The sequence below is a fragment of the Pempheris klunzingeri genome, chromosome 6 (assembly GCF_042242105.1).
Source record: "Pempheris klunzingeri isolate RE-2024b chromosome 6, fPemKlu1.hap1, whole genome shotgun sequence".
NCBI lineage: Eukaryota > Metazoa > Chordata > Actinopteri > Acropomatiformes > Pempheridae > Pempheris > Pempheris klunzingeri.
The window spans coordinates 3,785,135-3,811,081 of NC_092017.1; the positions used below are offsets into that span (position 1 = coordinate 3,785,135).

The 25,947-nt window shown below is 45.0% G+C and overlaps 1 protein-coding gene across 1 annotated transcript in view; it reads right to left on the reverse strand.

Moving 5' to 3' along the window:
* szt2 (SZT2 subunit of KICSTOR complex) overlaps positions 1–25,947 on the reverse strand; it is a 101,604-nt gene that overhangs the window by 34,928 nt on the left and 40,729 nt on the right. The window contains exons 45-57 of the mRNA XM_070831567.1: positions 25,443–25,557; positions 24,360–24,447; positions 20,518–20,636; positions 20,199–20,363; positions 19,319–19,403; positions 10,102–10,275; positions 7,839–8,030; positions 6,920–7,119; positions 4,929–5,095; positions 3,667–3,764; positions 3,370–3,502; positions 1,650–1,780; positions 427–474 (exon numbers count right to left, since the gene is read on the reverse strand). Of these exons, the coding sequence (XP_070687668.1) occupies positions 427–474; positions 1,650–1,780; positions 3,370–3,502; positions 3,667–3,764; positions 4,929–5,095; positions 6,920–7,119; positions 7,839–8,030; positions 10,102–10,275; positions 19,319–19,403; positions 20,199–20,363; positions 20,518–20,636; positions 24,360–24,447; positions 25,443–25,557 (1,715 nt within the window). The remainder of the gene's footprint in view (positions 1–426; positions 475–1,649; positions 1,781–3,369; positions 3,503–3,666; positions 3,765–4,928; positions 5,096–6,919; positions 7,120–7,838; positions 8,031–10,101; positions 10,276–19,318; positions 19,404–20,198; positions 20,364–20,517; positions 20,637–24,359; positions 24,448–25,442; positions 25,558–25,947) is intronic.

A 25,947-nucleotide genomic window follows, 5' to 3' on the forward strand; every position in this document is an offset into this window, starting at 1 on the left:
GTCACCGGCCTGCAGACAGCAGGTTAACTCAGCGACGGCCTTACTTAGTGAGCAACGTACTCATTTTACCTGCTGAAAGCGATGGTCAGTGCAACATTCATTACACAAACCACGTTTACACACTCCAGTCTTCACTTGCCCATAAGAGTCGAACGCTCATGTGTGCAAGTGGCTCTACGCACTCTCCGAAATCACAGCAGCAGCTTTTAGTCGCTTGACTTGCTGCGGCCCTCCACGCACTACAACGGGGCCCAAAGTGTGTTTCACGTAAAGGTGTGAGGACATCTGAATGGCCTCTGTGTTTGAAAGCTACTTGCCTTTTGTGACCTAAGTTGAGTTGTTTGTTAATTGATGCAGACATTTAATCAAGAAAACATTTCAGACATCCCATCAGCACCAACGTGTTAAGCTGAAAGGCAAACTTACGTGTGAACCTATTTAGCACTGGGGTGTTTTCCTCATCTGAACTGTCTTCTGTAGGCAGACAGAGATGGTACAAACAGCAAGGCGGCATGGACAGTGAAACACACAGCTGGGCACAAACTGATGTAAGCAGACATGTTTATGTACAGTTCTGTTAGACAGCCGCTAGCATGGACAGAGAAACACAGAATCAAAGAGCAGCAGCAAGGACAGCGTGTTGAAAGCTTGGACACATAACACTCATGCTTGGGCCTCTTCCTCCACACTACACATGAAGTTCAAACAGGTGTTAGAACATGCTGCTGAGAACCTTTACACACCTGCATTAACATCAGCCCATCGTTGTGCCTGATGCCTGATGGTCACCCCCTCATCCTGAGCTACATTACACTCCAACACAAGTGCACTGTAAATTCTTTTTAATGTCTTTTCTTTAATATCAGTGTCCCTCTTCAGTTTAATGTCTCTTTGTCCACTCCCCTCATAGTTATGGTCCCTTATTACAGAATATTCTCAAACAGGTTACTGGCTGCCAGTGGAGTCCAGTGGACTAGGGGGATAAAAGTGAACTACAGTTCCCAGAATACACTGTAAAAAACAAACGTCCAATTACTATAAGGGCAGGGACAAGTAGAACTCATTTGATAAACTCAGCAATTGTAAATACCTATTTTTTTGGATATGAGTCTGCTTTTCAATCCATTTTGCAGCAGTGGGTTGGAGTTTTATTTCACCTCCACAGCAAAGTGTTCTGAAGAAATTAGCAGGTGTTCAAACCGTTGTTACACAGCGGTTTGTAACAACTCTGAAAGTTGTACGTAGCTGCAATCTTTTGGAAATGACGTAATAACGATCAGTCATGTTCATGTGTAACACGCTAATGTTACACTGTGTGGTCGCCTGCATCGGCTCAGCTCATCTGTTACCATGGTGATGACAGACAGAAAGTGTGTAGAGGTCAATATCATGCTAAAATTATTTGTTAGCTACTCACTCACCTCAAGGTTCTAAAACAGTTTATTTTAAATCAGTACTTTTAATACTTTCAGTCACTTCTGAGGACTTTGCTTCTACATGCAATTTACAAACTGGACAGAAGCAGCAGTCCTGGGGGAGTGCTTGAAGACCTAACTGGCTGGCAATGATCACGTTGCACCATGGATTACTAATCCTTTGTACAGATAAGTAGGCAGTGCAGGGGCACTGAGGTGGTCAGTGACTCTTACCTTGTTCGGTGCTACAGTGCCACTGGTGGAAGTTGCGACCAATGAGAATGAAGCTCCTGGTAGCACCTGGAGGCTGGCTGAAGTTCTGGACAAGAGGGAATGGAACAAATGTGTCTCCAGATGGGGGGCAGCTGGAAAGGTTTCAGAAAACAGACAAAACTATCAGTGTGGTGTGTAGGGCGTAGCTGTAACACCATGCTGCAGTGAGACATGAGGCCACTCAGACGTCCATGAGCAAGACTGAAGGGCTGTCAGACAGTCGGGGTCCCTCCCCACTTCAGAAACGGTTTTTGTGACAGTTTTATTCCTTTTTTCTGGACACTGCAAACATGCTGCCTGAACCAACCAGTAGGAGTCACCAGTGCAGGACGTACTCCCTCACTGACCCTCACTTCCCACAACCTGGAGCCTAACCCTGGAAATGGAGTGCACCTCTGTAGCGCCTTTCTATTCTTGCGCCCACTACAAGCCCACTTAAACCACTTCACTCACACATTCTCACACTGATGGCAGAGGCTAGCATGGAACTACGAATATGCCAACCATCTTATCAGGGGGATCATTCATTCACCCAAAGGCACAGCTTCACAGCTGGGGACACTTCAGCATGCCGTCTGGAGGAGTCGGGTATCGAACCACCGGTTAGTGGATGACCCGCTCAGCCCACAGCTGCCCCGTGTCTCTGTGCTAGCGCTGCCCACACCACCTGTATGTGCATTAACTTCTTATCTTGCTTGCATTCCCAGTTGTTTTTGCTGTTGTCTGTCTGTCAGGGAGAGAGGAGCCAAAGTGGGCCGAGTGGTTAAAAGGAGTAAGCCAAGAGACGCAAAAAACCATGTGGTCTGACGTGTTTATCCAGTCTGTGGGAAGGACGCAGACGTAGCAATAAAATGTTGCACATTTGCACATCTTTACTCTGTTTCTCTTTATTTGAGCCACCGGTGAAGGTACCATACTACAATCAGTGCTCCCTGATATTCATGTGGCTGAGGACAGTATGACAGTAAAAACACAGAAGGAAGCCTTAAAACCTTGAAATGCACTTCAGGCTGATTTTCTCTGAAAGTAACTTCACTTTGCACAGCTTATTTAAAAGGAAGTTAAATACTTTTTAAAGCCATTTTATGCAGCTAGGCACTGTAACAACATGTGTGAAGGAGAGGATCAAGATTGTATCTTCTACTTCTCTGGCCTCCACCATCACAGATATAAGCTACCTGATAGCTTGTGAATGTTGACACGGCCACAGTGATGAGCTGCCAGTGGGTCTTCAACGAACAAGATGAAAGCAGTTGAAATGATTTATAAAAGGATTGAAGCCATTCATACTTCAGCAGTTAGTCAATGTCAGTTAGCAAGAGTGAAGCAATACATACAGACTGAAAGCAGTATGTAGCTGAATTGGAAATGATAAAAACAATCAAAACTTCAGTTGAAGCTGAAGCCACCAAGATAGCTGAAGTGTGCGTACTGTGAATAGCTAGAGTGTCGGTCAGTATGGAGGCTGTGACTGCAGTTAAAATGTCGGCTGAAGTTCTTCTGGAAGAGGAACAATGATCAAAGCCTGAGTGTTATAGTGTGAGCAGTGTCACTTTGCCATGATTCTCAGAAAGGACAGAGGAAGATATGCACCGTCACGTTTTGCTATTCAGAACGCTAAAAGTATTCATTATAATTTTGAAAAGTGATCATCGTTTCATAGTGGGCACAAATGACTCACCTCCTCTTCTCAAATGCCTTCACTGTTGTGTCACTGGCCAGAGAACTGACCAAAGAGACGATCTCTGCCAAGATGGAGGGCAGAAGGAAGTGTGACGCAATCTCAGCCGTGCACTGCTGAATGGAGGGGCAGCCTGTTTCCCAGCAGCCAGGCCCCCAAGACAGAGACAGGGAGGGAGAGGTATGTCAGCTGACCCAGTATTAAACTCCCCAAAATCACAACATGATGGAAAACTGCCTTTGTGATGGAGGTTTTCCCACTGGTGCAGAGGAAACGGGAGAATTAAACAATGCTTACCGAGGTTAGCCATGAAAGTGATCCATGGCTGGCAGGTAGCCTGGTAGATGGGGTGCAGAGTGCCCACATCTCCCTCCTCCAACTGAGACAGCTGCCTCCTACACAGACACAAGACACGAGGAGTGCATTAGGACATTTTACAGCCAAACTTTTCTGGAGGAAATTCCTACAACCAACTGCACTGTGAAGGTACTGTGCTTGGCTGTGAATGTGACTTGAAAACACAAACCAGATTAGCTTTCTAGCAGACGTTTGGTTTGTCTTGTGTTGACTTTTTTAGTTTGATGGTGAGAATGTTGAAAAAAATGCAGCTGCAGAATGAAATAACATCTCTTATAGACTTTAGAAATAGCAGAACATAAGTCATATGGACCCAATTGTACAGTGCACGTGGTTAAAAGTTAAAAAAGTTTGATATCTTATTAGCTCATCAGCTGTAACTTGCTGTGGCTAACATGTTAGCACATAGCATTAATCTACTGGCACATCCAGCAACACCGTCATTCATTTTGAGTGGTGTTTTCATCCACCTGATGAATCCAAGTCAAATATTCACTCTCCTTTTAGCTCAGGTTTGGTCTCCACCACCTCCTATTATTAGACAGGTTATTCATTAATCCTGTTATCATTAATATACTTTTTTTCTGGGGTGTTTCCTGTCACTGCCTCCTGGCTCTTGTTCATGTGGGGATGCTTGAATCCTTGATATTGAATTCTTAACTCATTGGCTGTCTCTTAATCAAAGAGTTTGGTCTCGACCTAATCTTCATGAAAAGTGTCTTGAGATGATCTTTGTTAGGAAGTGGTGCTGTTTAATGATTTATCTGCTTAAATGCTGCAGCATGTTCACCTGCTAGTCTGAGTGTGTCTGCCTGCTGTGTGCTGCTGAGCCACTAGTGGAGGTTTAGTATGTTCCTATAGCTTTCACAGTGAAAACAGCACTATAGGAGCTGGGAGAGGAAACCAGAGCAGTACAGCTGTGGGCTGTAAAACCAAAACAAGGAGCTGACACTAAAAAGCTCCATGAGGCAAAGTGGAGTAATGATCCTTGCAGCTTTAACGTACCGTTCTGTCAGTCCTTGGCTTGTGAGCTACAGTTACCAGGACATGGTTGTTTGTTCTTTCACTAATAAAGATATTAGCATTCAGGCTAGAAAACCCATTCACACAACTTTTGACTGCAAAATAGTGATGATTTTTCTGTGATTTCATTCAAACGGCAGTTTTAGTACTCTTTGGAGAGCCCTTCAGTCATAGCCCACCTCTGAGCCTGTTCCAGCTCCACAGCCATAGCTTTCTCCTGGCTCCACTGCTGCTTTACATTCTCTGTCTTGTGTCTTCGTCGTGCTGCTCGGCCCTCGTCTCCTTTTTCTTGCACTATGTCGTCGGTCGTCTTTGGGCTCCCAAGCTCTGATGAGTCTGGCTTACTCTGCATGGGTCGAAAGGACAAAACGCTAAATATAAGCAGGTGAGCTGATCAGGTGAAGAGACGGGACTTCTCTGACACATCTGCAGCAAAGCTCAGTTTAGACAGGAGGAGTTTCTTTCCAATGATATGAAGTTCATAATGGGGTGCTGAAGCCAGAACCATGTGAGACTGACAGCTGCTTCATCAGGTCTGCCGTCAGGAGGTGGCTGGTAATGTGAATGCACCTCAGGATTCACCTCAATCATGTGACCTGTTCACCGCAAGTCCTGTCTTCTTATGTCTGCTGACTTCCTCATTAGCCAGCACAATGATTTCAATAAAGAGAATCACACACTGTTTTTTTACTGTTATAAGGCAGAGAAGCTTGTAACCCCCCTGCTGATGAGGCATAATGGCTAATGTTAGTGTTAGCATTATTTTGCTTAAAGCTACCACATGAGCTATGCCATCTCTCCCCTCTGATTGGTGACCTCAGTTCACCACCGTTAGAACCCTGAAGTGTAGTTACAGCTTGGTGTTGGGAGATGCTGCAGCAATGAAGGGACAGATGGACCTACAGCCAGTCCTGCAGGGTTCATAGTCCCTGAACAAGAGGCTTTCTGTCTTCTGGCTCCTCCGCCACCATCTGTGCTTCACTGTGGCTCACAGTGTGCCCTCCAGCCTTTCCATCAGTCATCAGGTGGTGTAACTTTACTTTTCTGTCACGGCATTAGCCGAGCATCTTCTACAGCAAACAGATCCACTCCATTTACAAAATGCCATTCTTATTATTATCGTCATTTCCAGATCCTGCCAGAAGATGACCGAGGAGGAGGCAGTGGGCCTGTAGCATTACAGTGAAGCCAGCACACATGTTCAGGTTGAGATCTCCATGAGTCAGAGGAGGTCAAATCACTTCTACAATTGTCAGTGAACTTCAAGTTCAAGTCCCATCTCAGTTTACATTTGTATTGAAGAACCTTGTTATTTGAACAGTGATGATGACTAGAAGAATACAATAAGAGCTGGTAGTGAAACGGGCATGTTTGTTATTATCCTTAGGCTGCTATAGCAGGAAGGCCTAATCTGTTGCTATGGTATATATGGTGAATGGACTGTACTAGTGTAGCACCTATCTAGTCTTTTCAACCACTCAAGGTGCTTCAACACTACATTCACACACTGTTCATACAGACAGCATTTCATTTCAGCGATGGAGACGATTCGTTCACACATAGTCACACTGAAGCTGTGCTTTGGGAGCAACTCAGGGCTCAGTGTCTGGGCCAAGAACACTCTGCCATGCAGACTGGAGGGGCCAGGGTTTTATGTGCTCTACCTAAGCCCCAGCTGCCCAATACTCCGTACCTGGTTCAGACTAAAAATGTTTTTGGAACATTATGACCCTCTGACCCCTCGCCTAAATGATGCCATCCAAACCCCCCCGTTTTTGGAAACTGCCTGCTGATGGCAGACACAAGACATGAGGGTAAGGCCTTCCTTATGTGACAACCCACAATGGCAAAGTCCCAGTGGACAACCTCCTTGTAAGCTGTGTAGCTGTAGTGCCTGGAGACGGGAACATTATCTCTACAGTCAAACCTGAGGAAGTGTGGAGAGGAAAATGTTTATGCAGCAGTCCACATCCTGGATGCTTCACTGGTTTGGTTAAGGGCGTGGGCCTAACTGGATTTATTATAACTAACACTAACTTCCTGTATGTAGTACCAGTGCAAGTCAGCAGCCAAGTAGATTAGAAGAGATCCAGTCATACAACATGTCTGTCAGTATTGTAATAAATACTATTGCTGCTGGTGAAAGACTTCAACCCCCGGATGAACTCACCAGTATGTCCCAGAAACTCCGGCGGGTGCTCTTGCTGGTGGGTGTGGTGGACTCTGGCGTGCTGGTCCCGGTCATGGGGCTGCTCCCCATAGGTTGGGTTAAAGTGATGGGAGAGGGGCTGCTTTTGAAGACCCGTGAGCCACTGCGCTGCCGGGGGCTGTCCTTCACTTCTCTCAACTCAGGCAAAGGAATCAACATTCCTGAGAACATATTTTGGAAAGAGATGACAACAAGCAGGTAACAGGGTCTGAATTACACCTCTATGGCTCAACGTCACAGGTCCCCACAAGTTACACTCAACTCTAGCTTGGACTGATACATTTGTCCAACTAGTACTCTGCTGTTTATCTTTTCCATGAGATGGACAAGTGACAAATATACTCTGGGGGTGTGGATCGTCTGGTTAAGTCACTGAAGACAAAGAAAACTTCAGGGGTTTTGGAAAGGCAAATGCATTCCCTGGCAAGCTTATTTAAACTTCGATTAAACATTTCACAATCAGACAACTTTTATATTGTTATTATTTTAAATAAAGAATTAAATTATTGCCACCATACTGTGACCGACAGTAGCAGACTTAACATCGTGAGCACCACGGCAACACGGAGCCATCCAATACAAACCAGATCCACTTCTGTGTGGCTGTGCACTGGATTCCAACATATTGCAGGGTGGTGCTTTTTACTGGACTGCTTAATGCTACATTGATGTAAATGGTAATGGTCTGTACTTGTAAAGCACCTTTCTACCTTTTTGACCACTCAAAGCACTTTAACAATGCATTCACATACACCCATTCACACAGCAGGCATACACTGATGGGGGGCTACCAACCTGCCATTAGGAGGGAACTAAGGAGGGACCATTCACACACACACACTCAACACATAGTGTCTATATAGTGTTCCAATGAGCTCACCTTTAGCATCTTCTTTCTGAGCTTTGGCTGATGGACAGCATAAACCCAGACAAAGAGGATTCGGTAGGACTCTCAGCTCCATGACAACATCACAGAGTGCGTGACGCAGCGCCCCCTGCAGTTTATCACTGAGCTGTAAGGGGCTGACGTTGCCTTGTTCCCAGATGTCAAATCGCACATACAGCAGTGGCTCTGTTAGAAGACAGTGACAGCTGTGTTTGAACTCTGTCTTTGACTCAGCACTTCCTGACACTGACATAGGCTTGGAGGTCAGGGTCAGTATTCTAGAGTGAGAGAGGCAAGAACCCATATTCAGTTTGTCCACGAGAGCAGCAGGGTTTATGGGAAATGTTGTCTTAATATTGGGTCAGCAGTACTAGCAGTACCCCCGACTTGTGGTAGAGAGGCTAAAGGCTAGAGATCATCTCCACCATTTGTTTCAGATGCTGATTCTGGCTATGATATGTTGATGTGGAAAAATTGTACCGGGGGCGTAGTCTTCTGGAAACACCTGACATTCCAAACCACATACAGTTCGAGGTACCTACTATCCACATCTCCTTCTGTCAGGCTTTGCTATAGGCTCAGACATCACATACACCTTTGTACAGGCTGATCTCTAGAGGGATGACACAAAGAATGTGTATGTGCAGCATAATGGAGATGTTTTAAGTGACTGCTGTTAAGTTGTAGCACCTATGCAAACATTGTCCTGCCATCTGTCCTCTGCTGCTTCCCTCATACACTCCACTGATGCCACCAGTGTTTCATCAAAATTCACATAATACGTTCTTCATATTTTGGGAAACCTTTTATGAACATGCCTTCAAATATATAACACATAATACATGTATTCAAAACGCAGAAGCAGTAGAATGCTGCCCATGAAAACGGCTGTATGTTGTCCTGAGGCTTTGCATGAGCTCTGTAGGAGCTAGGAGGACATTTCATGACCATATGGCCACTTGCTATTAACACGCGACCTGTACCTGGATCAGGAAAAACACATTAATGCAGGTGTAAATACACACAGAAGAGTGCAATCAGAATCACCCAGATCCCATCTGAAGGTGATGTAGCACTGTGATCTGATCTCAGACATGTTTTATCTGAGTTGTTTATGGAAAATAATGATTTCAAAGCTTCTTTTATAACTTGCTAATAAAATGACATATTACTTGTTTTTCTGTGAGTAGAGTGAAAGAAAGGGATTTCAGAATCAATATCCAACTCAACGAAGGATCAGGATTCCTGATGTATCAACCAACAGCCACCTGCTTCTAAACAACTAGTGTCACCATGTTATTTGTCCATCGATTCTTCATCTCATGCTGTCATTTACCAGCTTGGGTCCAGTGTTATTCAGCACCAGCTGTTACCTTGATAAACTGTAGCCTACTGTTTGAGGCAGAGTCAGGACATGATTTGAGACTCAAAGTTAGAGAAGTGATTATTTGCCCTAACGATGAAGCCCTTTTCAGCTTTAATTAAAAGCAAACATTGTATTTCTTTGTTCGGTTGGAACAAACACAAAGCAGTTGAATATAAGGTAGTATTTTAATAAGCTGTCTAGCTCCACTGCTCATGTGTGATCAGTGATGATAGCGCTGTGGAGACCTGGCATCACATGGTTGATCTCTCTGAACTAATCAGCTCACCTGGGGCTCCTGCTAACTAGCTCATGTTGCTAGCTCCCTCTACCTCCCCCAGCCACGGCCAGCTGGCCGCAGGGTGCCTCTCTCTCTTGCTCTGCATGTTATGTGCTAATTTTCTAAATGTTACTCTTCAGCCGTCTTTGTACATTTCTACTGCTGAGACACTTTGATTTCCTTCAATAAAGTTTACTTCCAGTATCTCACCTTGTCATTAGGGATGGTAACTGCATTCACATGTGAATATGTAGCAAGTCAATGAAAACAAGTGCACACAGGGTGAAGAAGACGATGACGACTCTTAAGTAGTGGATCTTGCATATTCTGGCATTAAAATGCATCACCGCTTCAAGGCCCCATTCATTCATGACCCTTCTGTTATCAGTTAACTGAACATGTTCTCATTTATCAGCTTGTCCGATGTGTTTAGCTTTACATCATTTTTCTTGGGATGCAGCTTGTTTCTCACTTTGCAGAACACTTCACATGCATTTGATTTTTCTTACCTTTGTCTGATCACTTTCTATGTGTGATCAACTCCTTATCTGACACTTAGCTTTATGCTCTAGCCCCCCCAAGAAATCAGCTCTCAGTGTTGTGTTCACTTGTACCTGAGCTCACGTTGTTGGAGTACACTTTACCCACGGTGGTCAGCTCAACAAAATGGTCTGGATCAAGGGGGAGGCTGCAGGTCTCTGATCTCTGTGTTGCGACACCGTCCTGAGCTGGAACCTGAAGGGGGCATCCATGGGCATCAACAAATGAGAGGGCGATGCAAGCGATGCCTGAAAGAGCAGGGGGATATATTCAGGTGAACCTGTGAGAAGCCTTAAAAACTGAAACCCAGCCTACTCATTTGGTTTTCCATTGTCACAAATGATTAGCTTTTTTCCAGAGTCTGTGTATGTCTTGTCCTTACAGGCAGCAGAGGCAGGAGGCACAGGGGCACTTCACTAATACCATTTCGAACTAAACATGCTTCATATGGTCACAGAGCGGCACAAAGGAAACAAGTCAAGTTCAATATCAATATATACATTTGCTCACCAAACCCAGTGTTACTATGAACACTGAAATGAACATATGACGTATCCAATGACAACGACGGGTCATTCGTCACATACACTTGTCACCAAAGGAAGCTTTTGAATGAATGTACCCAACACAGAAATATGCCAATGATGGGCATTTATAAGCATGAAAAGCAGCGCAAATCATTTTAAGTATGGACAATAAAGTGAACTGGGTCGCTTGCATACAAATTTACATTCAAGAGGAAAAACAGAAAATGTAACAGTGCCAACGTGGGGACACAAAAGCAAATGCTAGAATTCAACACAGACGTATATCACTTCTAAACATTACATCAGTGTGCTGGGGGCCCATAATTACAAGAGGCTAAACTAGGTTAGTGATAAAACGGATTACACGAGTGGCTCCACAGACCCACTGATCACACTGACTGCTTACAGTGGAGGCTCGCGATCCTGTACTTCTATGTGGCGAGAATGAGACAAAATCCTCTGTACTCCGATAAGGAACTTGTTGGTGCCACAACTTCATTTGAATCTGCATCTCAAAAGTGTGTGTGTGTTTTCTGCTGTTGAAAATCTAGCTACCATGGTTACTTCTTTTGACAGTTTAGTTGATGTGGCTACAGCAGAGCAGGCCTCATCCATCCCATGGCGCCTCAGTGACTGGCTGCTTACGATGGCCGACTGTGATGCGACCTGGGAAATGAAGCTGATATTTGCAAAAACAGCCTCAATGAGCAGACTGCAAGCAACAGAGCTCAATATGTGACTCCAGTGTCACTCTGAGCAGCTTCCCCTGCCTAGTCCTGTTCACTATGTGAACACAGAGGGACACTTTCAGAATAGGGTCATGACTTGTGTGTGCCAAAAATCATGAGCTGCTACCTTTACTACTAGTACTACTCTACTAATCTAAATGTAAAGGCAACCATTTGGGTTCTTTAGGATGTGAGCAGATGTAAGACCTGCATTATCATTCAACAAGTGGAATGACGAGTGCAAAGCAGCAGGCGTTGGCACACGGACTGTGTGGGTATGTCCAAGTGCATCTGCTTTTTTAGTTGATGCATGAGCAGCAGTGCGAGGTGTGACAGGGCTGGGTGAAGGTGAATGTAGGTCAGAGGGGGTGGTGAGGAATTGGCACACTCTCAGCCAGCCAGCGGTCCCATCTGAAACAGCTGAGCCAATCACACTGAAGCATGACGACAGCTGCACAAAGGGAAAGAGCCTCTCCAGGACATCGTGTCGGTGTCACACACAGCATCACACATCTGGAGCCAGGTGTGTGGGTTCCTTAAGCAATCTGTACACGATCACACAAATAACTGAAGTTTGATGAAGCCGTTTACATGATCGCATCAAACTGAAGCTGTGTCAATCTTAATTTTATTGCTTTCACATTGTTACTGTAAAGGCTGCTGTGTCACATTTTAAGATATGATGTAACTATTAACAAAGAGCAGAGCCAGTGACACACAGGATTAATGAGCTGCAGTAACCGGACGTCTCCTGCATAAATAGGCAAACTACTGAGTTCCTCCGGCCCAGTCTGAAGTAGGTAGAGGTGTTTGTGATCATTCTGTAGCAGCCTGCTGTCCTCTGCGTGTCATTTAATGAAAGTAAACACAGCGGACAGCTGTACAGAATGGCACTGAGCTCTGGCACTGCCCTTCTCCAAATACAGGCTGCAGATTTCTCAACATGTGCGTCCTGCTGCCTTCAGCTGGCAGCAGAGATTTAATGAACTGAAGGAGAAACCTGGTTCAGTAGAAACAGAAAGTAGAGGAGGAACTCCTTTTCATTTAGACATCAGTGCTGTAACCACATCAAATGAATACATTTGATTTCTCTAACTGACCCTTTGTGAAGTCCCACCCCTTGAATGCAGACTGGCCAATCAGAGCATAGCATGAGCCAGCACCAACTAGGTCCCAACAGGTCTGATTGTCACTCATGCAACCGTTCCAGATTTCCCTCACGGTCAGGCTGGTTGTGTGGATTTGGAGCTTGTCCTGCTTAAACGCTGTGTGCAGGAAGGGTTTATAGTTCACCTCTGTGCTACACTAACTACTCAGGTTATACTGGATGGACACGATGCTGCTCTAACATTGGTGCATGTTTACAGCACCATTGAGAGGGCTGGATGGGGGGCAGTCAGATGGACACACACATGGAGAACAAACTCCAGTGTTTGCACCAGGCTGACAAGTTAAAGGGCAGAAAGAGACAAATATCCTTGTGAGCAACAGTTCAGTAAGAATAGATGGCATCACCAGCCACTTCCCAAAGAAGCTGAACACATGGCATTAAAGCCTGTACAGAGTTTAACGTCTTTCCACCATAAACATGTGCACCCTCAGACTCCGAGAAAACACCATCTTCTCTCTTCCTCTGTGGCTCCACTTTTAGTGAATGTGTGTTGCTTCATTTAGATTTGGCCCTGTGTGTCACCTGTCATCATGTGACCTCCTTCAGAAGCAGCTGATTTCACCTCACTGTCACCGTGTGAGAAGATATGAAAAGGTACAAGCGAAGCAGCAGATTGTTCTGCTGTTGTATTGTGTGTGTATTGTATGCAGAATGCACAATAATGTGTCTTACACATTCCAATGTAAACACATTCTAGTAAGACGATGTAAATACGTTATATTTCTATACTGATGTTCATCAGCGTGTTCTGTCCCTATCAAATAAATAAAGTATGAACTTGAACGTGAGCAGAATATGCTTCCTTTGAACAGGACACGTTCCTGTTTCAGTGTCAAGTACACAGTAACCTCTTTCTGCTGGGACGCCCTGCTAGCTCAACCTGTGCGTGGCAGCTGCTTCACTGTGTGGCTGCACCCACCTGTTCATGTGGGTGCAAAAATAAAACACAGGCTCTGAGACACATGCACCCTCAGACAGCTCAGACAGGCAGCGTGGCCCGTACTTTAGCAGAGCCGCTCTTAAGACTTCAAAATGGAAGTAGAAGTTTAGACTTGGGTTCGCACTACTGGAACTGGATCACAGACCGTCAGCTGAGCATAATGTGGACTCACAAATCGACTGCAGAGGACCCAAAGAAAAGCGGGGTCCCGACATATCTGGAGCACAGGTCAGGTCACCTACACTTTTCTAGACAGACAACAAATTCACATCGAAGGTATCAGGGGAAAATGTGGTTCCAACAATATTCTCCCTTCATCATTCAACACTTTGAGGACACCGAGGTTCTCAACAACAAAGTCCCAGTTTCCACCAACATACCAACACCTGTCTTTGTTCTGCCTCATCTGTTCCTTTAATAACTACAGTCAGCTTATAGAATTCCTGAGCTGATGTTCTACTTTGTGTTAGGAGTCAAAAGTGTGACCAAGGCCAGTTTAGAACAAGTAAACTCAGCAGGGAAACACTCGCTCACACATCAGGAACACCACACTTCATGCAGCTCGGAGATCCGTGCCAAATCCAAGGGCAACTAAGATATGAATAGAGTTTTTAATAAAAATGCATACGCTGCAGGAAGCCTGAACTGAAGGAGACAGCACTGCAAAGAAAAAACGGCCAGGAGCAGAGCACACGGCAGCACAAGCTTCAGTCAAAACGGTTGGTGGGAAAGGTTGGAGACATGTGCTGGTACCTTTAAACTGAGAAGGTGGTAAGAGTTGCTGAACCAGCTCCGACATGGTACCTGGGCCAACATTAGAAAAACCCAGAGAAGGGCATTAGGGATGTACCAATATCATTTATTCATCTCCAATCCAAATGAACATCAGTAAGTTCCAAGTGCTGTTGCTTCACAGCAAGAAGATCATTGATTCATCTCACTGTGAAATAACAACAAGGACACGTGATCCATGACTCTGCACTGAGGAGTGGAAGAAAACAGAAAGTCTGGTTACACATGGTTTGTGTGGGATATTTAAAGACAGCACATAGACGATGTTTGTATGATTACAACTATGTCAAATGATTGTGATGGCCTGTGTTTTGCTCATGGGGAGGACGGCTGCAGTCAGTGTGTTGCATTCGGCACATTCTTCCCAGTGTCATTTTGCATTTAGTACTTTCAAAGGATGTGTTAGGATTCCTTCCTCACATGAACACAAGTAAACAGAAAAGGGATAAATCCAGTCACTGTGTCATGCAAGAATGCAATGTCAGGGTCAGCCAAAGTTAACATGGGGCTCTAGTGTTTCAGTCTGTTTGGTACTACAGGGTCTTCCCCTCCCTCAAGACCCTCAACCTAATCCTACCTAACCTTACTGTTTAGTCCAAGACACAAGACAGGAGAGGGGCGTGAAGGACAATAAAGGAAAGAACTGGAGTCCAAAGAAAGCCTGAAACCAGTCTCTCAGTACACGCTGCCCTCTCCACAGCCAAGCACACTCAGTGGACATTACTAGCTAGCTGACAGCTGACCGGACCGTACGGTCACATGGACGAAGACAGTCCACTGGTCAGTTTTGTGTAAAATTGAGGTGAAAATTGGCACATTTAGTCCGACTGCGAATGCTGAAGCATCACGTCCAGTTCAGCTGACTGTCAGAATGTGTTCCTGCATGCAGTGACTCTGTGGATGAGGTCTCCAGCTGGAGCACAATCACTTCACAGGCAGAGCAGGACGGAGGAAAGGTGACAGCAGTCAGCAACTACTCCAGCGTACACTCCTGTCACGAAGCATGAATGTCACCATTACAACACAAGAGGAGCAACACGAGGAGCATGACACACTGATCTGGTGAGCAACAGGACAAACGTCCAGCAGGTATCTGAGCGGTGCCACGGTCCAATGAGCTAGTCAGCTGCAGCACAGTGGACACGATCCACACGGAACTGCAAAGGTGAGCGTGAGTCAGCATAGATGCTTGGACACTGATGACTGACTGTCTGAAGCCTAAGGGCTGTTTCTGTTGTCTGACATTAAATTAAAAAATAAATACAATTCAAAGATGAGATGACTAGCTGTAACAGTTTGCACTGGTCTTTTTAGTATAATCCACCCTCACTACACTGACAGTAAGCCTCCCGTTCAGCTTCCCAGAGCACTCAGTCCTTCCATTATTTGATGGCGGTGGAGCTTTCCATCATGCCCGTAGGGATCGTGAGGAAAACTCTGACTGTTGTCACACACAAACACATGGTCATCATATATTATATGTTGTCCTGTAAATGATATTGCTCTGATAAAAAAAAAGCGTTATCAGTCTAAACGTTGCGCTGGTATGTCTGTTGGGATTCAGCTGGCATATGTAAGTCTGACACACGGGGCAGGGAGCAGGTAGCACCACATATCTTCAACATCTTGTTATTAAACTAATGACATGAGTCACAACTTCTCCACACATCAGGTAAAAAGTAGGTAGACAGCAAGTGGAATGAGTACAGGAGCAAGGAACGAACTCCTCTTCTATTCCATGTGTGGGATGTAACAGGAGCACAGCCAGGAACTCCCATCTTACACGCATTTATGTTACATTTCAATTTCTTCGTTTGGAGAACCTTGTTATGGGAGCTGCTGCCGCTTTTATTAATATGCCTTCATCCAGGAATAGTTTATTGGGAACCCATTCTCTCAGTTCACAGCACACTTTGATGCTGTCACATCCACATTTGGTAGCAAACCACAGTCCTGATCTACTTTAAAGCTAAAGTGAAAACTCAGGCAGTCATGTGGTAAATAGCCGTTTGCCATAACAGTATTATTCGCATGATGAACGTTTAGTAGAGCTGTCCACTCCGGTCCACAGCTTTGTCTAATAAACCACAGCCTGGTTGTAACTGCTGTCTCTGCCAGCCCACCCAGGGTGATGTGTTCTGCACAAGCACTGTGATTAAATGTTAAGTTAAAAAGGCAACGCAGGGTAGCAAATTTCAAAAATATTACCAATTATAACATTTGGCATCATCATTTAGACCCTTTAGAGTCCAGAGTTTAGACCCTCAGCTGCCCTTTGCTGGAGCTGCTGAAGGACGCCACACTTTATCCACTTTCCACAGTCGCATTTTTCGTTGGACACCTTTCAGTCACAGAGCAGCAGCTCTCCCCTTAAAACTGACTTCAACTGCCAGCAGGCGACATGAGCGCATTGTTCAATCAGAAAGTACTGCAACATGACTGTGAGGGAAATCCATGGAGAGGGAAGGTGAGTAAACCGAGAGCTTAGCTGAACTTCATTTCATCTGAATTGCATAGAAGCATGCAGCTTGACAAGAAGGTGTCAAGACCAAGCAAACTAACCTCCTCACATTCATGAGTGAGCAAGCGCTCTGTGGGACTGGTAACCCGAGGCAGACAGTCTCACATGCAGTCTCTCTGCAGATGTACACAACACTGCTGTGTCAACAAACCACATATATATGAACAAGCCAGCTGAGATGCTCCGCTGCAGGAGGCAGGACATCTCTAAGTGCAAACACATACCAGAAAATATCACTGCTGCTGGGACAAAAAAGGCCAAGAAATGTGTCAAGTGTCTGGTTAGAAGCCTGAGCATGAGGTTTGGCACACAGTGGGGAAAAAACAGCTCAGGAAAATAAGAAGCTATGTGTGCATAGTAAAGAGAGGAAGATTGTGTTACTTTCTGACATGCTAGACAAGAGGAGAAAGTGCTCTGAATTCAGTGTGTGAGTTATTAATAGGAAAAGAAACTCAGCACATCCCCAGATATAGTACTGACTCCAGATCAGCAGCTCCGCAGCAGAGGAGAGAGGAGCCAATAAAAAAACTCTACAAGTGAACCAAAAGCTGGGCTTCAACGCAGCAACGCTTCTAGCCAATGATTTGCACATTGTGAGTGAGGAGAGTCTCCTCTCAACATCTCTGTTGTCGAGTAGACGAAGAAAACGTATGAAAACCAAACCCTGAAGACGAGTCAGAACACATCCAGATTAGAGGACCATGGCACAGGCGAGGGGCCTGGACACCTCTCTGCTGGGGAACCTCAGGCAGCCAAACTCATTGTCCTCTTTCAAATCACTACTCAACACACTTTTCTCATGTGGCTTTTTCTTAACTTTATATCTGAAGTCAGCCCATGAATCGGCCCCATTGTCACCGATCCCAGATCCAGCTATGGGAGTCAGTATGGGCCATATATTGGTGCATCCCTAATATAAATAAAGTTATTAGGGCCCGAGCACTAAAATGCCAGGGGCCCAATGGTTTCTGGCACTGAAAGAGCCAGGAACCTGTGGAGATGATCATTTTTCTCCTGCAGCATTGCTTTTTTGAGGGGCTTAGGATGCTCAAAAATGGCAAAAATAGCACACACATCAGAAAATTGCAAAGTTCTGCAGTGACTGGGCTCTGTTATGAAGAGCAGGCCATAGCGCCCCAAAGTGATTTGATCTTCATGAAATGGGATTCATGACTTTTCAATGAAATTTTCTTCTTTTTTTTTTTAACACATTTGAGGCCTGAACGATGCGCAAAAAGTCCCAAAAACTTTGAAATCCTTAGTAGTTCCAACATGTGTGCAATTGATATTGCATTTGGGCTTCGGCATGGCATGTTGGCCCTATAGTGCCCCCCAAATTACTTGTAGCATTTTTGAGGTGGTTGAAAATTCACGTTGCACATGTGGCCAAACTTAGTACATGATGTGGGTCTTTGGTCTTTTTGAGTCACTGCTGCCAGCAAACCCCTCCTAGCAAATCAAGTATATCCACCTCAACAGTGTACAGGAACAGGAACAGTGTTTCATGTTTCATCATGAGGCAGTGACTGTGTATTAGTCCACCAGTAGAGAGCAGTGCTGCCTTCTTAATGGACATAGATCTCCTTTGAAGAGGCTGTAGAAGCTTCCTAAAGCCATTTCTCTGCTTATGTTCAGTTTGCACAAGACTGCAGTGTAATCTGCCTATGTGTCATTTAAACTGTATGATCATGAGTGGTATGATCACTGGACACATTTTTTGTGGGATTTATCCAGTATGCACAGAGCCTCTGATTCTTCTGATTCAGTAACAATACAGACAAAAAACACAAGACTCCTGACCTGGACACCTACATGCCCATACTGAGTCATAGTCGTAGCAACAGGAAGTCAGCCTCATGTGACAGAGATCATCTGATTTACATGCTGTCGTCAACACATGATCGACACAGCAAAACATGTGGACATGTGGCACCAACCAACATGTCCAGGTCCGCGTTCACATGGAAAGCTGAGTCAGCACGGCAAAAGCAAGGTGCAAGGTGGACAAGAAGGACTGCCAGCGTCCGATGAAACATGAAGGTCCACAGTGCCCACAGTGTAGTAACCAAACAGACTGCTTCAACACTTTGGGGTTTTAGGGTTAAGGCTGTCTTCTTGTCAAGGTGAAGGGAAAATGTAATTGACGGGGAACAGCAGCAGTGCCCTCAATTTTCCTCTGATGTGTTAACTTCCATCCCACGTCCACTTAACTGAAAGAAAATGTGTCTTTGTCCCACAATCATTCCCACAGCTCAATTTTTGCCTTTTCCAAAATGTTTCAGCTTGTACAACACAGCAGAAACACATGGAAGGACCTGGGACCAGTAGAAGTTCTGGTTATGGATAGAGCCAGTTTGCAGGTTGTTAGGGTCAGTTAGTTCCTCATTATTGTAATTGTTTTAAAGGTCCGTCAATACTTTTTCATTAACTATTAAAAGTCTGATAAAATTGTGATAAATAAAAACAGGTAGTGCAAAGGAGTCGTCTTATGTCCGGGCCAACACGGTAACTCAACACTGTGGGCATGTTTGTCTTTGTACACACACACACACACACACACACACACACACACACAGGACTGAGGGCATGCTGGGGCTGGGGAATGTGATTACCTTTGCCTCCCGTCCCCTGGCCTCCAGGCTTGTTGTAGAGGTAGATGTCACCATCAGCCAAGTCACTGCTTAAATGAAAGTAGTGCTGCAGACAGAACAGGACAGCAAATCAGCCCCCGGGAGCTCAAACCACACAAGTCAGCATTTATTTCATACATCACAATGAGACTTGTCAAAATGGGTTTAGACTGTGCCACAGCGCAGAGGAGCAGCCTCACACATCCAGGATTTCTTCATTTGTGATCCAGACCACTTTAAACAGAGCTGTTTGTGGTGCACTTGCGTATGCCAGTCTGTCATCTATCAGTGCAGGGAGGCAGCTGGGATCTTATTACAAGTCATTCAATCCTTCAAAGCACTTGGAGGAAGAGTCAGATCCTGTTCACTTTGGTTTTATTACTCACACTGTGCACACTGCAGGAGCTTCTAGGATTCTCTGAGTTAGAGCCATCACATATTTTCTCGTTAGGAGTCAGTCAAAGCTGCCCAATAAATTGGCACAAATTTGACATTTTTCTTTCTTTTCAATTACAAAATCTTGGAACTTACAGAATGGCACACTGGGTAGGTGGACGGCTTTTTTAGTGAGAGCATTAGCCTAAAATGAAAAGTAAAGCACGCTATGGTTTTGAAGCAAACTGACTCGCAGGTGAGCCAGCCGGGACCGTCCAGGCTGGCTATTGTGTTCAGTTGTCACTACACCACCAAGCTTCAAGCACCACTGAAGCTACAAAACTGCAACATAAGCTGTAATAAAGCTGAACTCTCCTGTACTTTCACTTGGCAACCATTTCTGTACCTCAAAGAAAGAATTTGAGCCTTTTGCTTCCCCAGGCATCATGGTCCACATTATGGTCCATGATGTGATAGCGGCCAGTACCTTGAAGTGGTGAGCTGTGTTGCTGTCGGTGTATTTGGGTACATGTAGGAAGATGAGCAGGTTCTGCCTGAGGTAGTGAGCGACAGCCGGCAGCCAGGGAAGACAGAATGGTGGAAGGCTGAAGTTCATCACCTCTGTGGCTGGAGACCCTGAGGGCTGGATGAACTGACACACAACATTTAGTTAAGGCTTTTATTCAAAGTGGGAATAAATCCCATAATTAGCTCACTGAACAATATGGCTCCATGTCCGAGGAACTACAGATTAGCCGAACCACCAAATTCCTTCTATATGCAGTTTCTAAAACAGAGAGATTTACCTCCACATCAGCTGGCGTCAGCTTGCAGTTCCTGACCAGCATGACGGTGATGATGTCCAAGGTGGTCTCATCCAGGCGCTTGCGCAGCACTTTGACTAATTCGTCTGTGATCTCTGGACCTGAACAGAAAGTGAAGAAAACAGGTCTCAGAGTGCTTCACACAAAGTGCTGGTTGGATGGGGGGGTCACACCTCCCCAATGGCACAATCCACAAGACCTGCACATGATACCAGGTGGTTTCTACTCACGGAGGCAGCGGCTGGAAAAGGTTTGGGAAAAGGCTAGCAGTAGTAGACCTTGAGTTTTTAAACAAATCTAAGGTCCACCTTGCATTTTATGTTACTTTCAACTGCGCCTCACAGGCCTCCTCAGCAGAATTTGCGCCATTGTTACTGAGATCATTCTATTGTCAAATCATTTTTTAAATATGACGACAAAGCTTCCCCCATGTCAGCCTGTGTCACTGCATGCAATTTTTTCAGCTGTGAGATGCAGTTGAAAGCTCTGGAAAAAGCTAGTAGATGGACTGTAGGTTAATAACACTTTAGTTTTTTCTCCAGTCAAGTGTGAACGTTCCTGCCAGTAATGAAAAACTGATTAAAAAACACACACACAGTTCAACGAGTTTCAACAAAGCAACCCCATGATGTTACAAAAAAGACAGAGTTCAAAGATATATGTCAGCCTGTCTGACACTAGGGAGCATTCCCAGGGCAACAGTGCCACCAAGGCATGCACAGAGGAACAGCAGCCTGCTCAGTAAAGGCTGGACAGCACAGGTACCACCCCCCAGCACATGGCAGCAAAGTATAGCAACATGAACAAGGTGAGAAAAAAATATCATAATACAACAACACCGGCGAAAGCCCATCCTGAACCTGACAGCTACACCCACCGGGGCTGGACGGAGACAGAGCTGGCTCTGACTGTCTGGGACCAGTGGCTTAATGAACACACACACACGAACAGACACGAACAGACACACACACAGAGTTACTGATCAGCTGGTCAGCTGCTGTATGAGCACAGGAGAATGAATAAAGAGAATCTAGAGAAGAATGGACAAACAATGAGTTTGTCATCTTCCAGCTCACGATGATGAGAATGTAGCATGTCACTGATTGACAGTGGCAACCTGTTGTCATGGTGGACAGGCTGTGTCCCCCTCCAACACACACACACACACACACTCACTCACTGAGCCGGACCAGCAGCATCTCCTGCCAGTTGTCCTCTCCAGAGGTCCTGCTCAACACTTTTGAGCCGGACCTCCTGTGGGTATCCCTGGTGAGCACTTTGACACGAGCACCAGCTCTTCTCCAGTGGCACAGCCTCCTGGAACACAGGGATGAATCCCAGTGGGGTGCCGCATCAGTGGGCTGAGGACCTTCCCTCTGTCCCTGTACTGGTCCTGACCAGCACTGAAAGCAGGCTCCAGTTATTCAATGTGTTGCAGTTGTCATGTAGATGGGATGAGCCTGAGCCAGAGCCGCCCTTGCTCGTGTAGAAGCGTTCTCCAGAGCAACCCATGGGGGGTTCGGCCCCAGATAGGAGAGCGCAATACACACACCTGGTCTGTTGCTCTCTGTGCATACACACATGTTGTACACACGACTTCATCAAACCGTGGCCATGAATCATACCTCTCACAATAGCACTGAGCGCTCAGCAGAGTAAAATGCAGCCCCACTCAGTAATTTAGGATGTGACTGAGCCTTTCTCACAAATAAACCTCATGTTGAATTAGAATTTAATATGACCATAGAATGTTTCAGGCCTTCTCAAATAAAGTTACTCTCTCCTCATGAGAGTGAACAGAATATGTCAATCTGACCTCCACAGACGTGGCTTCTTCTGTATTGTTTTGTTAAGAAGATAGACAGAATGTACCAGACGGACCTTGATTGTAATAATTTTGTTGTGCTAATCATACTCTAAAGTTATGATTAGAGATACACGCCTACGCAAACAACATCCACAAGTGTTTGAATATTATATGACCACACCAGGGATGCACTATCTGTGACGCACACACCGAAATGGCCAGTTAGAGACAGTCACGTATAGTACTCGGTCCAGCCAACCCTTTAAAAAGCATATGCATGAAAGAGTCGGGGCTCACTGCCAGAGATCCATGAGGCCTCTGTCACTCCGAGCCCAGCGTTGTATGTACTTTACCTGTGACTTCTGTGACTTGAATAAAACTGCTATTGAGAAGTGCAGAACTCTCCGGCTGAAATCCTTGGACTGTCAATAAAGGAACCGGGAGATCTAACACTCATGTCTTCATGTCTTCAGTAGGAACCAATGAGCTCGGAGCTGAGCACCGCAGATGGAGCAGAGAAGACAGGAGGTACTGAGAGATGGCCTCATCCTTGAAAGTCACAAGAACTGAAGTGTTGGCCAGGATCTAGTATTCAGCTGGAGAAACCAGTCCAGATTCAAGGCTTCCAGACTCTTAGAAGTCCTGCTTTATTTCATTCCTTATGAAAATGAAGGAGAAAATTAAGAGCATTTAAACAGTTTCAGCTCAGTCGAGAGGGAACCATGAGGCTGAGAGTTATTTCACCCCCCCCCCCCCCCCATCACTATACTGTCAGTGCAGTGGAGCGGCATCAGTCCCCAGCCCATTCCACTGAGGACTGCTGAGCGGCGCTTCAGGCCCTCCGCTGTGTTGACAGCCATCCAGCTCCAAAATGCCTCATCCCATAACACCACAAGCAACACGATTAGCTGAAGGCATTTAGGAGTTATGGAGAACTATGTTGCCATTTCTGCATGATCTGCTCATCTTTCTCCCTCTGCTGCAGCCCAGAAGACAAGGTTTACACATTATCCACAGATGGAGCGGGACTGTGTAAATACCACAGTGAAATGTCAATTTGTGAATTAATCACATGCAAAGCTACAGTGATTATGTATGCATTTCATCTTCATAATGCTGCATTTATCTAAACTCCTGCCAGCACCCCAATCTCTCCCTCGGCCATTCTACAGCCAGGCAAGTGGCTCTGTGAGACTCTACTGCTGTTTTTAAAAACCAAATGCATGATGGATCTCGAGGGTCTTCACGGTCCTACTAGCACGTTAAATGAGGCACAAAGATGCAAGAGGGGAAAATGTGGAAACGAGGGAACTGAATGAACTAATGGTCGGATTAAACAACCAACAGCCACGCTAAAGTTAGCATAGCAACATGTTCACATTGACAATGTAAACATTCCAAAGCTTAATACAATAATGTTTGTTGCTTTATGAAAATCTGATAAATTGAAGGGAAAAGGGCAAAAGAAGCATCCAAATACAATTCTTTTTTCTTCACATAAAAGCACAGTTGGTGATCTTCATCTTAGCCTTGAGCAATGCATCTCTGACATTTCAATTTAGCCTTTGCTTTCTCCTCAAAACTCTGTGTAGTTTATCTACTGCGTCTAGGTTTTTGGATAGTCCGTTTGCACAGAATATTCCAGACAGACAGAGAAAGGTCTGGACCCAGTGTGCCAAGTGCAGCAAGTATGCATGCAAAGTACACATGACAGCGATCTGCAGGTCCTGCTCCACTGAGCGATCTCTCTCACTGACTGTCATTTGTCAATATATTCCCAAAATGCCATTAAAGGGTTAAAATTAATTAATAAATACATGTAAATGTAATAGTTATGATCAGGACTGAGGTTGTTCAAAATATTTAATGCATTCAACGTGAAGAAAAATATTCATATATAATATCTTATAGCACTTTTTAGGAACAGAACATTTTTTGCACGAAGGATAAAAGGAGGCATATTTTTACAATTTGTGATTTAATTTGTGATCAGCCTGTGAGATTTCCCAGCTCTTACCTGCATTTCCCACTCCATGCACCAGCAGCAGGATGTGCTTGTCTACTTGTCCCACTGGCCGAGAGCTGTCCAAAGAAGACCTGGAGCCCTGAGGGACGAGATGTCAAACATGACTACACCGCTTATCCAGACTGACAATGATTACAGGAACATCTCTGTGTGAAGCATTGAGACAGCGAGTTCCTCTGTGTGTATGTAACCATACATTCTGGCATTACTCTTGCTTTTTCACCAATGAACCCTTGTACTTTGTTGGAAAGACGAAAAGCAGGTCAACATTCTAAATGTCACATCAACCTCTGTCTCTGCAGACACTCAGCCAGAGAAATTCAATTTCACAGACTGCCCTTCATGTTAGCATGCACACAGTAAGCCGGTGCCAGCCTGCTGCAGGCACAGGATGGAGAGGATTTACTTCTGCTGTTTTATACGTGCATGCAGAACGGCCCATCACCCCTGTTAGAAAGAATCTGAGTGGGATACAGGGGAAAACGGTTCCATACTGCAACTGGCAGGCAATAGTTCTAAATCCACCTCAGTGCATCAAATAAGCTGCAGGGAAGCACAGGGGTTCCTGTCATGGAACTAAAACATTCCTGTAATCCTCTGCACCATTGCTTACAGACCACTTCTGAAAACTACTACATGTAAAAAAAGAAACTTACATTAGAAGTCCCTATTCATCTGTTTTCTTCATCAGTTTAAGTAATAAGGTTCTCATGAACACACTCTGCATGTAGATATAGCAAATATCTATATATTCCTTCATTTAGATTCTGGTTGGGTTGAATCTAATGTCCACTTCAGGGCTGCGGGATTCCTCTGTTTTACACCGTGTACCATGGTTGTGTGATCTGAACAAAGCACAGCATTTCTATTATTTCTTATTCTGAGGACAAGTCCCCTTAGTTTTTTTCCTGCAAGTCTCAAGTCATGTCTCATAGCAGAAGAGTCCCAATTAGTCACCGGTCCTCAATTTGCAACTGGAGTACGAACCAGAATTTGATGAGTGATTTTCTTATTGGACTGCAAACCAGAGTTCACATAGTAATATCAATGCTTTCACTGTACCTGTTCACTTACCACAGGGTCCTCAGAAAACAAGGGCTCCTGACTTCTGGCAAGTCCTACAGAGCGAGTCATGTGGAGGTTTCCATCCACATCGGAGTATTTCCCTGTTAGTGGCGTTTCACAAAGTCTGGACAGGTGAACACAAAGAAAAGGTGTGGGAGGTGATAACAGGATGGTAACAATTCCACTTTCTGCTAAAGGTCAAAGGTCATCCCTGACCACCCTAAACTTTTCTCATTCATTCTACCTGTAAGCCACTCTCACTCATGTCCACCTGTTTCCAAGAGAGTGCTGGAAAGAACTCCATCCAACACTCAGTAGATAAAGACAGCGTAACACAACTAAATACAAAGTGTCCGGTTTGGTCAAAGAACAGTTCTATAAGGGCTTTAATCAGCACACCAGCATTTGAAGACAAAGCTGCAGCGTTCTCAGCCACTAAGTTGCTTCACAGTGTGGCTTTATGAAACAGCCCCGTCAGATCTAACAGAACTGTGGCTGAAAAAGGCACACAATG